The 12,936-nt window shown below is 47.2% G+C and overlaps 1 protein-coding gene across 2 annotated transcripts in view; it reads left to right on the forward strand.

Moving 5' to 3' along the window:
* Nucleotides 1-3,487: 3,487 nt before the first annotated feature.
* PLEKHD1 (pleckstrin homology and coiled-coil domain containing D1) overlaps nt 3,488-12,936 on the forward strand; it is a 55,900-nt gene continuing 46,451 nt past the window's right edge. Inside the window, exon 1 of one of the 2 annotated variants that reach the window (XM_038407328.2) lies at nt 3,488-3,636. In XM_038407328.2, the coding sequence (XP_038263256.1) occupies nt 3,488-3,636 (149 nt within the window). The remainder of the gene's footprint in view (nt 3,637-12,936) is intronic. The other variant, XM_043517470.1, reaches the window with a different exon arrangement.

Below are 12,936 nucleotides of genomic sequence, written 5' to 3' on the forward strand. Positions count from 1 at the left end.
TATATTTCAAGAGTTATTAGTGACCATGTTCATAGTGGTTTCAAGGGGTATAAGTAAACACATGTATTCACAATTGATCTTTAGTGAATATTTTCCTTTAGAAATATTGTGTCACTCTCCTATTGGAGATTTAACTCTGCATAACATATTAAGTCCTGATAAGGCTAAATTTTGGTGTGTACCACAGCAGAAAGGTACGCTGAGGTACTATACATGATGTTAGTGTATTGCTGTCTCCAAACCCATTACATATGCAGTCAGTGATGTTGGATGTGCTATCAGCTGATGCTGAAGTATAAAGCCAGGGTTTTGAGTGGTCATTAAATGACCTCAGGAAACTTTTTTTTTTTTTTAAAAAGAATATAGTTTTAACTCCCTTGTGCTGACCACATTCCTAGTTTGAGAAAATGGATTCTTCTTGTCAAAAATTGCCCATGTTGTTTGAGTTTCACACCATATCCCTTTTCACTTCCTGCCCTAACTCATTGTACAGTGTGATGCACTGACCAACAGATTTGACAATTTACCCCAGAGATGGGGAATTGGTTCCAATATTTTGTATTTCAATGTATCTGTGCTCTGAGATCTTTCTAGATGAAAGACCCTGCCACAATCACTGAGCTAACTGCAGCTCTGACTGCTCTTGGTCTCTTCAAGAGTCCACCGTCTCAGACTTCTAACCGTCACTTCTCTCTTGGGGTGGAATCTTATGATTCTCCCATTTTCAGGCTGAGCCCTGAGCTGCAGTCCCCTGTGATTATCTCAGGAGATCTGACTTATCTTCAGCACCTGCAGTCTGTCTCCTCTGGGAGCAATGACAGTAGTAACCTTAAAGCAACATTTCCTTGAAGCAAAGTATTTAGAACAAAATAATTTCAGATAAAATTCAAGATAAATTCAGATAAAACAGATCTTAAAAGAATAAATGGTCTACATACTTGCCTGTCTTTCCCAAAGGCCATCTCAGTCTGTTCTACCTTGGAACAGCGGCCAATGGGAGCTGTGGGGGTGGTGCCTGTGAGTCATGTGCAGAGTCTCCTGGCCGCGCCTCCGCCTACGGGCCAAACATACCAGACACTTCCAGGAGCCATGTAGAGCCAGGGCAGTCCTTAACTCTACTGCCACTGAGCAGGAGTTGCCTGAGGTAAGCACTGCTCAGCCAGCACCTGCATCCCAGACCCACTCCTGCACCCAAATCCTCTGCCCCAGGTCAGAACCCCCTCCTGCACCCTAACTTCCACCCAACCCCCCCACCTGCACCCCAACCCTCTGCACCAGCCCTGAGCCCCCTCCCACACCCCAACCCTGAGCCCTCTTCCACACTCCAAACCCCTCAGCCACAGCCTGGAGCCCCTTCCTCTATCCCAAACTCTTCATCCTAGGCCCCCCTCCAAAGCCCACACCCTGTCCCACACCCCAACCCCCTTCTCCAGCCCTGAGCCTGCTCCCACACTCCAAACCCCTGGGCCCCAGCCTGGAGCCCCTTCCTACACCACAAACTATTCCTCCCCACCCCAGAGCCCGCACCCCCAGCTGGAGCCCTTACCCCCTCCCACATCCCAACCCCCTTCCCCAGCTCAGAGCCCCTCCTGCACCCTGAACCCCTCATTTCTGGCCCCACCCCAGAGCCCGCACCCCCAGGTGGAGCCCTCACCCCCTCCCACAGTCCAACCCCCTGTCCCCGCCCAGTGAAAGTGGAGTGAGGGTGTGGGTGAGCAAGCGACTGAGGGAGGGGAGCTGGAGTGAGTGAGGGGCAGGGCCTTGGGGAAAGGACAGGGCAGGGGCAGGGCAAGGATGTTTGGTTTTGTGCAATTAGAGAGTTGCCAGCCCTCCTTTCCTTCACTGATACCAATCCTATTTTGAGGGCTGATCCTTCAAACCCTTACTCCTCCAAGTAGTCCTTACATGAGTTGAGTTCAGTGGGGCTCGGGTAAGTAATGATGGACGTATTAGACCCAGTATTTTTATTTACCCTGCATGCAGTAGGCTTCCAACGGAAGTCCTCCCTGTTTTCCTCCCAGATCCCCACCCCAACACAAGCAATCACTTCTTTTCAGAACAGCATCCTGAAGAGTTGCTCAGGTCTCAACATTTCAGGTGCAGTCAATGTAGCAGCCCACCTGAGTGATGTGCTTGCCTGCTCCACAGGGACCCAGAGGCACCCAGCACAGCACAGGGCCTGCTTTGGTTTTCAGTGGTCTTCACACACCTCATTGTGGGCCTTATCCTGAGGGGGCTGAGCACTCAGAGCTCCCATTGATTGCAGCTGGAGCTGCATGTTCTTGGCACTGTTCAGGGACAGGTCTAGAGAGAGATGTAAAGTAATGCAACAGAAGGGACTCAACGTAGAGAGAATAGTAACAGCATGCTGGGTTTGTCTACCCCTGTCTAGATCTCACTAGCTTTCACTCTGATTTTACCACTTCACAAAACTTATTAATATAATACTTCTTCTCTTTATCATTTGTTAGATGCTGCCGTCAATGTGCTCTCAGCACTGGGCAAGACAAAACCAAGGCAATCCCTCCTCAAAGATCTAACAATGTCAGAGACAGACAGAGAAGGCATGATGCGGAATGCAGGAACTTGGGGCAACATTATGCTGTGGTTTCTTATAAGCCTTGAGGAAGAAGTGTCTCTTGGAGGGACTTTGTGTGGGGTGGGCAATGGCTGGGGAGCTGTTCCTTGGCGATGGAGTCGGAGGAGATGAATGGAGTGGTGAAGCTCGCCTGGGAGCAGCAGAAGGGGTAATGTGTCCTAAGTCCTAGAACTGGGATTGATGAGTTGTATAAGAGATTATTTTATTGCTGGCAATGGTCCTTTAAGGAAGAATGAGACTGGTGTCACGGACAATACCCATTCAAACCAGAGCAAGCATGTGAACCCTACCCACTGGCTTCCAGGCTGGCACAGAAAGGAAACCTCTCCAAATAGATGAGGAAGTCTGATTGGAGCTCATTGATTCACACCCACTCTGCTCACCTTGCCCCACGAGCCAATCAGAAGAATTCATGAGCAGGCACAAGACTTTGGGGGCATGTATCACAGAAACAAGCCTGGCAATTTGCAGACTGTCCCCTCTGACTCCGATCTGGGTCTCCTGAGTGTTCAGTGCAATAACCATCCTTACACCCTGGCTCTCACACAGATAATTAGGCTTGCTGCATTATTTCTGAGTGTGCGCACTCTCTCTCTCTCTCTCTTTGTATTCCTGGTCTGTGGCTCTAGTCAGCCCTCTGACTCATGGGCTGAGACCTTTGTGCTCTCCGTAATGCATCACAAAGTAATACAAAATGAAGACACTTTCATCATCTCTGCATTGGGGGAGAATTATTGCCTGAGCACTGAGCAGTCCTGTTATTGATTTAAACCATAGCCTCAGTCTCTCTGTTGGAGTGGCTGGTAATGTCCTTCTGGGTCGTTGCATTTAATTGGATTCCCTGAGCTGCCAGGCAACGGGGGAGAGTTAGAATAAAATCCGTCTACGATGTTTACTTCAAAATCCAACTCTGTCTCCCCGTCTCCATCCATGGAACAGGCAGACTCAGATGTCTTGGATATCAGCACCAAAGTGCAGCTGTATGGCGTGCTCTGGAAGAGACCCTTTGGGAGGCAGTCTGCCAAATGGTCCAGGAGGTAAGATGCAGGATTTGGCTGTGATGAGGTGCAGTCACTGCAGGACTCTCTGTCTGGTCAGTGGAAAATGCAAAGTTCAAGGACGGGGGAGGGGAGGGCTAGATAAGCAGCTAGACCCTCTGTGGGGTTGACAAGCTGGGGCAGAGAGGATAAAATTAGGTGTTCAATTAGATGGGTTTGGGTGAATCTCTGAAAGAGCCATTTGGTGAGCAGGGAAGGATACAAAGGCAGGTTCCAAGTGGAATAGGGAGGGCTCAGAGGCACGGGTTAGATTAGCAGTGTGAACTTCTGGGGACAGCTCCCCCATTCTGAGACTGCTGTACACACCGGGCATCTCAGCCAGTTTCCTTCTAGCCCTGCTTATCCCCTGTGCCGTATACACATCACTTCAGCATTGGAACTGGTTCCAAATGTTAGTGTGATAATTGTGTGATAGCGGCCGAGGTTGCTTGTCTACCTTGTCCTGGAGTTGAGGCTTAATTCATTAGTGTTTGTAAAGCTTCTTGAGACTCTTGGCTAGTGTGTATGTGTACTGCTGCCTTCTGGGGGGTGGAATCAGAACTGCTTCACTCTGTGTCATAGGTGCTATACTGCTAACAGCAAAAAGAGATTCTCCTCCTACTTCTGAAGAGGGAGAGTACGAGTTCTATCCCCACTGTTGCTATAAAGTTGGTATGGTGTGTTGCATACTGATGATCAGGAAGTTTGTAGGTGGCTGTACCTTTGTTACTTATTATCTGGGTAAAAGTATGTACTTTACTACAGAAGCAGTGGATGGTTCTTTGTTTGTTTAAAGTTGATGTTATTTCAGTGTAAGTTTCACTACATTATTAAAAATTTCCGGTGACTTTCAAACAACAAAAGGTGACTATTTACATATATATGCTCTTCTTATAACACTTTTATTGCACCTTCTGTTTAAGGCTCTCAATATGTTACACACTCAAACAGATTAAGCCTTTCAATACCCCGAGAAGCAGGGAAATACCATTATCCGTCTGAATTGTGGTCTTAACAGTTCAGATCTCGACCTGGCAGTCAGGAGACCTATATTTCTCTCCTGCTACTGTCAGTGATTTGCTTTGTGGTCTTATGCGAGTGACTTAACCTCTCTGAGTTTCGGCTTCCCCTTCTGTAAAAAGGAGATGACAATTCTTCCCCAGAAAGGGGCTTTGCCACCACCTGTGGAGAGCACTGTAAAAGGCAGAGTTATTTATTTATTTAGTCCCATTTTACAGCTGGGGAAACTGAGGCACATAGCGGTTAAATCTTTTGCACAAGGCACACAAGAAGATTGCGATGGAGCCAGCAATAGAATCCAGGTCTCCTGACTCTCAGTTCTGTGCTGTAACTGCAGTCCACCCCATGAAAATATATAGAAATGTTATCAGAAAAATAATTTGTCATTGTCAGAGAGGTGGCTTCACATGGCAGTGTTGATTTCCCCCCCACACACACACAAACCTTTGTGTGTACTGCAACATTTTTCTGCAAACTGAGACGTTATTTTCTGGGAGGTGATTTGTGATAAGTAACTGCAGCTTAGCCGACAAACATTTGTTACATGAATTATGTTTCAAAACAAATGTGATTGTGCTGCTGAAAAGAGCCAAAGATTGGTGTTTTCCCAGCAAGAAAGAATAACCAAGGGAAAGATCTCCTTCAAGGCATATTAAAAAGAATTCTTAACACGCTCATTTCCTCTCAATCAGAATCTCTTGCAACCAAACTGTCCAACTCTGTCTGACGTTTGAGTCATTATTTATTTAACACTGTTCTATTCCTAGAAGTCACCCCCTTCGACAGAGAGTTCTAAATATTTTAGAGTAGCAGCCATGTTAGTCTGTAGTCACAAAAAGAAAAAGGAGTACTTGTGGCACCTTACAGATTATGCTCAAATAAATTTGTTAAACTTTCGTGAGCTACAGATGCATCCGATGAAGTGAGCTGTAGCTCACGAAAGCTTATGCTCAAATAAATTTGTTAGTATCTAAGGTGCCACAAGTCCTCCTTTTCTTTTTGTAAATATTTTAGTGATAGCAGGTGGCAAGAGGTGGGGGACACGCTCATGACACAGCAATGCGATGGGATGGAATGTTTGCTGCAACTGGAACTATTAGGTACTCTGGGAGAAAAGAAATGGGAAGGGATTTGGGCTTGGAAGGAAAGGAATTGATTGGGTATCCTGAAGTCAGGAGGCTGGGTAAATGGTGAAAGGGAACAAGAGGAAACCAGGAGGCATGAAGAGAATGGCGAAATGCGTGAGAGTATGACTTCATGGCAGTTAGCGTGGGTGATTGTCATCTAGGTCTGAGCACTCAGTTCACTTAGTCCGGGGGCAACTGGCCCCATTTCAAAGCCCTACTTGCGTTACTGTGTCCTCACATTTCTGTACTTGCCCATGTGTGTCTGTGGGCATAGCCCATGATTCTTTGCACTGAGATGCTCTAGGATTCTTTTCCAGTCAGTTATGCCAACTGCAAGAGAAATTGTCTATCTTCTGCAGAGAATTGTGGGAAGGCTTTGGAGGACTGTCAGCACTTGGGTGATTTTTTTGCCTACATCCTCACTGCAAAGTGGGTGAGTTCCAGTGAATGAAAGTGAATCCCGGACTTTAACACCCCACTCCACCCAGCCAGTAAGCTAGCTCAATCTTAAAGGACTGCCAACCCTGGGTAAGATGGTTTGCTGTGTTGTTGGTAGGGGGGTTGGGGCTAGAACCTCGTAAGAGCCTGGGCTGACTCTGGTGTAGTGAAGACGTACCCTAGGAAGGAAAGGGAGACACCTGGAAGTGAAGCATATGGAAGGCTGGGGCATAGGAGCAAGAGGTTACAGGGGACTTGAAAGCAAGGGGTCTGGAAGAAAAGCAAAAACAGAGTGGCACTGGGGTCCTGGAAGACAAAAAGAGAGTTTGAGCAGGGGAAGGGAAGTCAGAGGAACCGTTGGAAGAAAATGGGACATAAACTTGCTGAGACTTTCAGGTTCTGCAGCATGTTGAATCTTTTTCAGACTTTCCCATCCCGTGTTTCTTTTTGCTGTCTTCCGTCCTGCAAGCCTCTCAGTTTGGATGTGCATTTGCATCAGTGCACATTACAGATGGCAACTCCTTGCAGAGCTCTCAGGGCTTTTAACATGTCAGGATTTGCAGAGGGCTGGATTTTAAGATGCCGTGTCACCCATTTCTGCTTAAAGATGCTAGCTCTTGAAGTTCTCGGTAGAACTAGTATTACTTTCTCAAGCACAGAAGGGTTTTACTGTGAAATCATCTCTTGCAGGCTTGTGTAAACTGATCATGGTGAGGCTCAAGAAATAATCCACCCACCCCCAGTATAACAAAACATGGTTGGTCAGGTATATTAGGTCAGAGGGTAGGGGGACCAGGTGTTTTTCATCTTAATTTAATTGAATGGATAATATTGGTCAATGCTGGAGACAGGTGACTTGATGCACTAGTGGTCTTGTTGATTATGGCAAAGCCTTTGTTATGAAATCCCATTATTATTGTTTGCTAGTTACTATTATTTGCATTGCACCTTGCATAAAAGGCCCATTCCCTGCCCTGAGGTGCCTACAACCTAAGTGAAGTATGACATCATGTGATGCGGGGAGAGACCAGATCAGGAGATGAGGGAAGAAGGTTTACACAGCTAAAGGTTTCAGAGTAGCAGCCGTGTTAGTGTGTATTCGCAAGAAGAAAAGGAGTACTTGTGGCACCGTAGAGACTAACAAATTTATTTCGTGTAGCTCACGAAAGCTTATGCTCAAATAAATGTTAGTTTCTAAGGTGCCACAAGTACTCCTTTTCTTCTTACAGCTAAAGGTGTGCACCTCCTAGAGCTGCTTGCTTCACGTGTTGGTTTCTGCTTTATAGGGTTGTACTAAGGTCATTGCTGGAGAGACTGGAAAGAAACATATATAGAGGGGAGGACTCAGGGATGTCCATGGGCTACTTGATCAGGCAGGTCACTCCGGACATGGGCAACAACATTTTACTGATTGGTTGGGTGAAACTTTGGCTATGTCTACACGATACCACTTATGGAGACGCAGTTGCCTCTTTGTAGTGTTTCTGGTGAAGATGCTCTAAGCTGACAGGAGAGAGCTCTACCATTGGCATAATTAAACCATCCCCAGTGAGCGGCGGTAGCTCTGTCAGCGGGAGAGCATGTCTCAGAGGGGTGTTTTTTTACACCCCTCAGCAACATAAGTTACACCGACAAAAGTGCTAGTGTAGACATAGCCTTAGACAAGTGGTTCTCAACTGTGGTCCACCACTTGTTCAGAGAAAGCCCTTGATGCACTGGGCCAGTTTGTTTATCTACTGCGTCCACAGGTTCGGCCGATCGTAGCTCCCACTGGCCGCGGTTTGCTGTGCCCGGCCAATGGGGGCTGCGGAAAGCGGCTTGGGCTGAGGGATGTGCTGGCCGCCCTTCCCGCAGCCCCCATTGGTCTGGAGCAGCGAACCGCAGCCAATGGGAGCCGCGATCAGCAGAACCTGCGGACGCGGCAGGTAAAGAATCCAGCCCAGCCCACCAGGGGCTTTCCCTGAACAAGTGGTGGACCACAGTTGAGAACCACTGCCTTACACAATAGCTGTGTGTGCGCCTGCCTTGGCACTATAGGCTGAATATTGTTTTCAGTAGGGCTGTGGAAGGTGGGGAGGAGAGATCTCAAAGACACTGAGCTTAGACAAAACAGATTCAGAGGCAGCCTGAAGGAGCAGCTAAAAGCATGAGGCTTTCTGACCCCAGAAGAAACCTGAGGAGAGGTTTTTGGGTCAGGTTGCAGGTTGAAAACAGTGTTCTTGATGCTGTGAGCAAAAGGAGCTCTTTCCCACTATTTGATTCCTTTTGAGTTCAGATACACAGGAATTTGGTGCAATTTGATTTACAAAGAATGTACAGAGAAATACCTGACTACCACTAATTTCTGCTCCAACTGGAACACCCACTGGGCCCCCAACTTTGACTAGCTGCTCGGGTCAAACAGCAGCAGCCGATATACAGCACTTATCACCACGATGGCTGAGTGCCTCACTCACATTTGATTCATTCTTACAATCCCCTCTGTGAGGCAGGGGAATATTCTCATCAAGCCTATATTGTAGACCAGGAGCTGAGAAACCGAAAGGCAAAGTGACTTGTCCAAGGTCAACCAGGAAATTATATTCCAGCATAAGGAACAGCCCAGATCTCCTGAGTCCCCTTTGCTGCCACTGGAGTGGAGTGTGGATGTGGATCCGGCCCTGAGCTGTTATGTATGAGGGGATTATCTAAAGTCCTGCTTCTGCAAACTCGTATGTATGGGCAGGCCCTTGCACCTGTCCCCGGTCCTATTGACTTCAGTGGGGCTTTGTGGGGCTGCAGGGGTCCACCTGCACAGAGCTCCGTGCAGGATCAAGGCTCAATTATACCCTTGTATGGGGATGGACTTGATGATATCGAGCCCTGTCCCACAAGACACGGACTGTCCTGACTTCCCTTTGAAGTTAGGTAGAGTTGATGGCACTCAGCACCTGACAGGATCAGGACCCTCATTATTACAGTGGTAATAAACTTTCATGTTGTGGACCACTCCTTCAGAAGGACCTTCTCATGAACCATCTCCTGCTCCACCCCCAGTGTCACCTTCCTCCAGGAAATGTAATATCCCAGTGATAAGGAGTTCAGATAAATGCAATGCAATGAGCACACGGGCAGTTACCTACCTCCACTTTTTACCTCTGCTGTTTATTTACTCTCCACATATAAAAGGCTTTAGATCTATTAGGACCAAATTTACCCTCTTTCCAGCAGTGCTCAATGCCCCAGTCTTCCCAGACAACAGAAGCTTTTTGGCTCTGTCCTTTTCGATGATTTGCTACCTCTCACTTTGGATCATGGTTGAATTTACAACAAAGAAACAGTTGATTAAGGGAGCTGTGAAGCTGCCACACAGGATACAAAAAAGAATTTAATTTTGTTTGGAGTCTAGTTGGCCTAAACAGTCTCTGGAGGTTTGTTAGAAGAGCTTCATCTGTCACTGCTTGAAGACCAACACAGGTTCCATCTTTGTTGCAGAATCAGCTGTGTGGGCCACCTGGAAATATTTATTTTGCAGATCACCAGCCCTTTATGGACCATACTTTGAGAATCACTGCTCTAATGGGATCTCATGTCTGATTACTATGATCCCATAATGGGGCAGGGCTGATGGGGTTTCTATTTGGTGATTCCACACGTGGAATTTGACCTACAATTCACCTTTTTGACACAGAAATGTGTTCAAGCATCCAAGATTTCATTTTTTAAAAATTCTGGTCCTTGTGGTTCTGAAAATAATCTGGAGAACAGGATATGTAGACTGTAGCAGTTTTTTCTTCCTGAATTTGCAGACAGCCTGAAATAGTAGTTTGGTGAGGTGTGAACTGCCCCTAGGCATCTCAATGGGTTATTAACTCTGCAACTCTGAGATCCGATTCTACATGGTTAACTATTTCCCTTATCCCTGTCACAAACAACCCTCTCCCAGAATTTACTATTAAAATAAACAGAAGGGATAGAGAACTGATTTTATTATTAATTTTTCATATTTAATTAAAAACTTCGATTTTAAATGTAAATGAAGATGCCTCAGAGCTCCCAGCCTGCTGCTCCAGAGAGCTGCAGAGCCAGGGACCTTGTGAAAGAAAGTAGGTCTAACGGGCTGCAGAGTGCAGAGGGACTTGGGCTTAATAATTAACACCTTTTATGTTGGAACACTGATGATAATAGCCACCTTCCACCTCATCTAGACCCTGTGCAGTTGTTATAGCCAGATACCATAGAGCCAATTTGGGTGGAGGGGCAAACAGAGTTAAAAAGCAAGTAGGGGGAGACCTTCCGAAGTCAGAGCATCATTTGTAACAGAGTGTCAGCAAATGTTGGATGAGGGCCAGCTGGAAAAACAAGTTTTCCTAGACGAGTCCCCTTAGTTAGCATTTTATTATGCAGCCCTCCCATCACTCTCCATATGTACATACACCACACTGCCCTTCCCACTTCCTGTCTCATCATCAACAGTGGAAATGCTCTTTCCTGCCCTGGGACTATCAAAGACAGGGGTTGGAATGGAGCAAACACAGATTAATGGTAATTAATTCATCTACCAGTATAAGGAGGAATTCAGCTTCTGACCCCCTGAAGAATCTTCATTGACAATACCCGGCTCCATCAAACTAAATGCTTGTGACTGAATGAGTTTAGGGACAGGGAGTAGGGGCATGTGGACCAAATCCTGTAGTGCTGGCTTAGGCAAAATTCCTATTGAAGTCAATGACAGCTTTGCCTGTATAAAGACTACTGGATTTGGCCAAGTGTGTATAAATGAGCGAGAATGGACCTGATTCTCCACTGCTTTGCCCCGGTGTAGCCATTTACATAAAATCAGAACAGTAGCAACTTACGCTCACTTTGCACAGGTGTAAATAACTGCTGACGGTACAAGGCAGTGGAGAATCAGGTGAAGACTCCTGCAGAGATGAGAGGGTTATAGGGAAAAACAGCAGAGAAAAGGGCTGTCTCAATCTACCAACCTATACTGCAGCAAAGCCCAAGTTATTTCATTTGGTTGCTTGTCTCTGTTACTGATCCAGAGTGGCTGGGGGAGGTCTGGTACTGGAACAAGGCTGACAGTCTGAGTTCATCTGTCATTATTGTGACATCTGTGTGCTGTGCTTTGCATAAGCAATAATCTGAAGTGATATTAGCAGCATCCTCTCCAGCCAGGAGGAGAGGGAGAGATTAATGCCTCAGGCAATGCAATGTCTTTCAGTGGAAAAGAGCTCCCTTGCCAGCAGCCCCCTGAGAGAGAAGCAGCAGTCTTGGTTCCCTGACTGGACACTGCTGGCGCTTTTGACAGGTCAAGTCCAACTTGGGTGACTGCTGTGGTACAGAGCAACTTTGGAAAGAAATTTCTGCTGCCTGACTTGTGATTTCCCCCCTCTTCTCCCTGCAGCTGTTTATTCCTCCCATGGTTCCCAAGTAGCAGCTCAACCCCTTTCCCTGCCATGGACACTACAACACTAATGCCGATGGCGGGAGTGGAGCCAGAGTGAAATGCACAAGACCTATCGCTGCATTGAGGGGCCCACCAATAGGAGAGCAGGGCAGGAGCGTGTGCCCTTTTCATCCCCATCTCCAGTGTTACGTGTATGCTCCCAGCAGCCTGATCATCCTGCTACCACCTGCTGAGCAACCAGACCCCTGCCCAGGACTCCAGGACTCCCAATACCTCCAACAAGTAAATTGATCCTTTCCTGCCTGCTGAAGGTGGCTGAGCAGACCCAGGGAAGAGGCAGGCAGGGTCCCAGGCTGTTGCTGAGCTGAAACGCACATGGAGCAATTAGGAGGGAGTACCAAGTCTTGCTTGCCCTAGGGAGCTAATACTGCTGAGGTTGCACATGACCTGGTTTCCAGCAGGGTGGCTACTACAGGTACTGGCAGCTCAGAAAAAACAGTGGCAGTGGGAATGTTTATTCCCAGGGGACTGAAGGCATTAGAAGTGATGAAGAGGCTTTCCCAACTTAGGTTGCCTGTCTAACTCCTGCCTAGGGCTCTGATCCTGCAGGTGGTAGCACGTGGGCAGCCTGCTGTGTCCATGTGGAGCCCCTTGCAATAGATGGGGCTCTGTGTAGGGGAAGCAGCCCACTGTGCTCTAACTATTGCAGGATCAAGGCCTAAGCTGGCAGCATCTGCAGGCTGTTACCATCTCGCACCTATTTGGTGATCTACAAGGAACGAAATTGCGAGCCAGGGGGTGTCTCAATCCAACTCCTAGTGGATAAATGTGAGCTCTCCATCCAAAACCCACCACCACTGGCTGGCACCGTGTTGGCCATTTCAGCAGAGGTCAAGGTTCCTAAATAGAGCTTAGGAACAGGTTTGCAGAGTTGGAAAATGAAGAAGGGGCTCAGCAGCTACTTGTTGAAGGTGGAAGGGTAAGGAAGAAGAGAAGAGAGGCTAGTCCTATAGGAAAAGCGGAAGAGTCAAGGGAGACTACACCAAATATGAGCCCCAGGAGGATACAGGATGGGTTGAAGAGGATTATAAGGGAAAATAAGAATGGAAAGAACTTGCAGCCAGAGGGAACAGGGAAGAGACTGGAGAATAGCACTGTCACCAGGAAAAGGCAGATCTATGTGATAGGGGACTCTTTATTGAGAAGAATAGACAGGCCTGTAACTAGAGCTGATCCTGAGAATAGAAGGGTGTGCTGTCTTCCGGGTGCTAAGATACGGGATGTAGACCTGAGGTTGAAAAGGATCCTAAAGGGAGCGGGAAA

The sequence above is a fragment of the Dermochelys coriacea genome, chromosome 6 (genome assembly GCF_009764565.3).
Source record: "Dermochelys coriacea isolate rDerCor1 chromosome 6, rDerCor1.pri.v4, whole genome shotgun sequence".
NCBI lineage: Eukaryota > Metazoa > Chordata > Testudines > Dermochelyidae > Dermochelys > Dermochelys coriacea.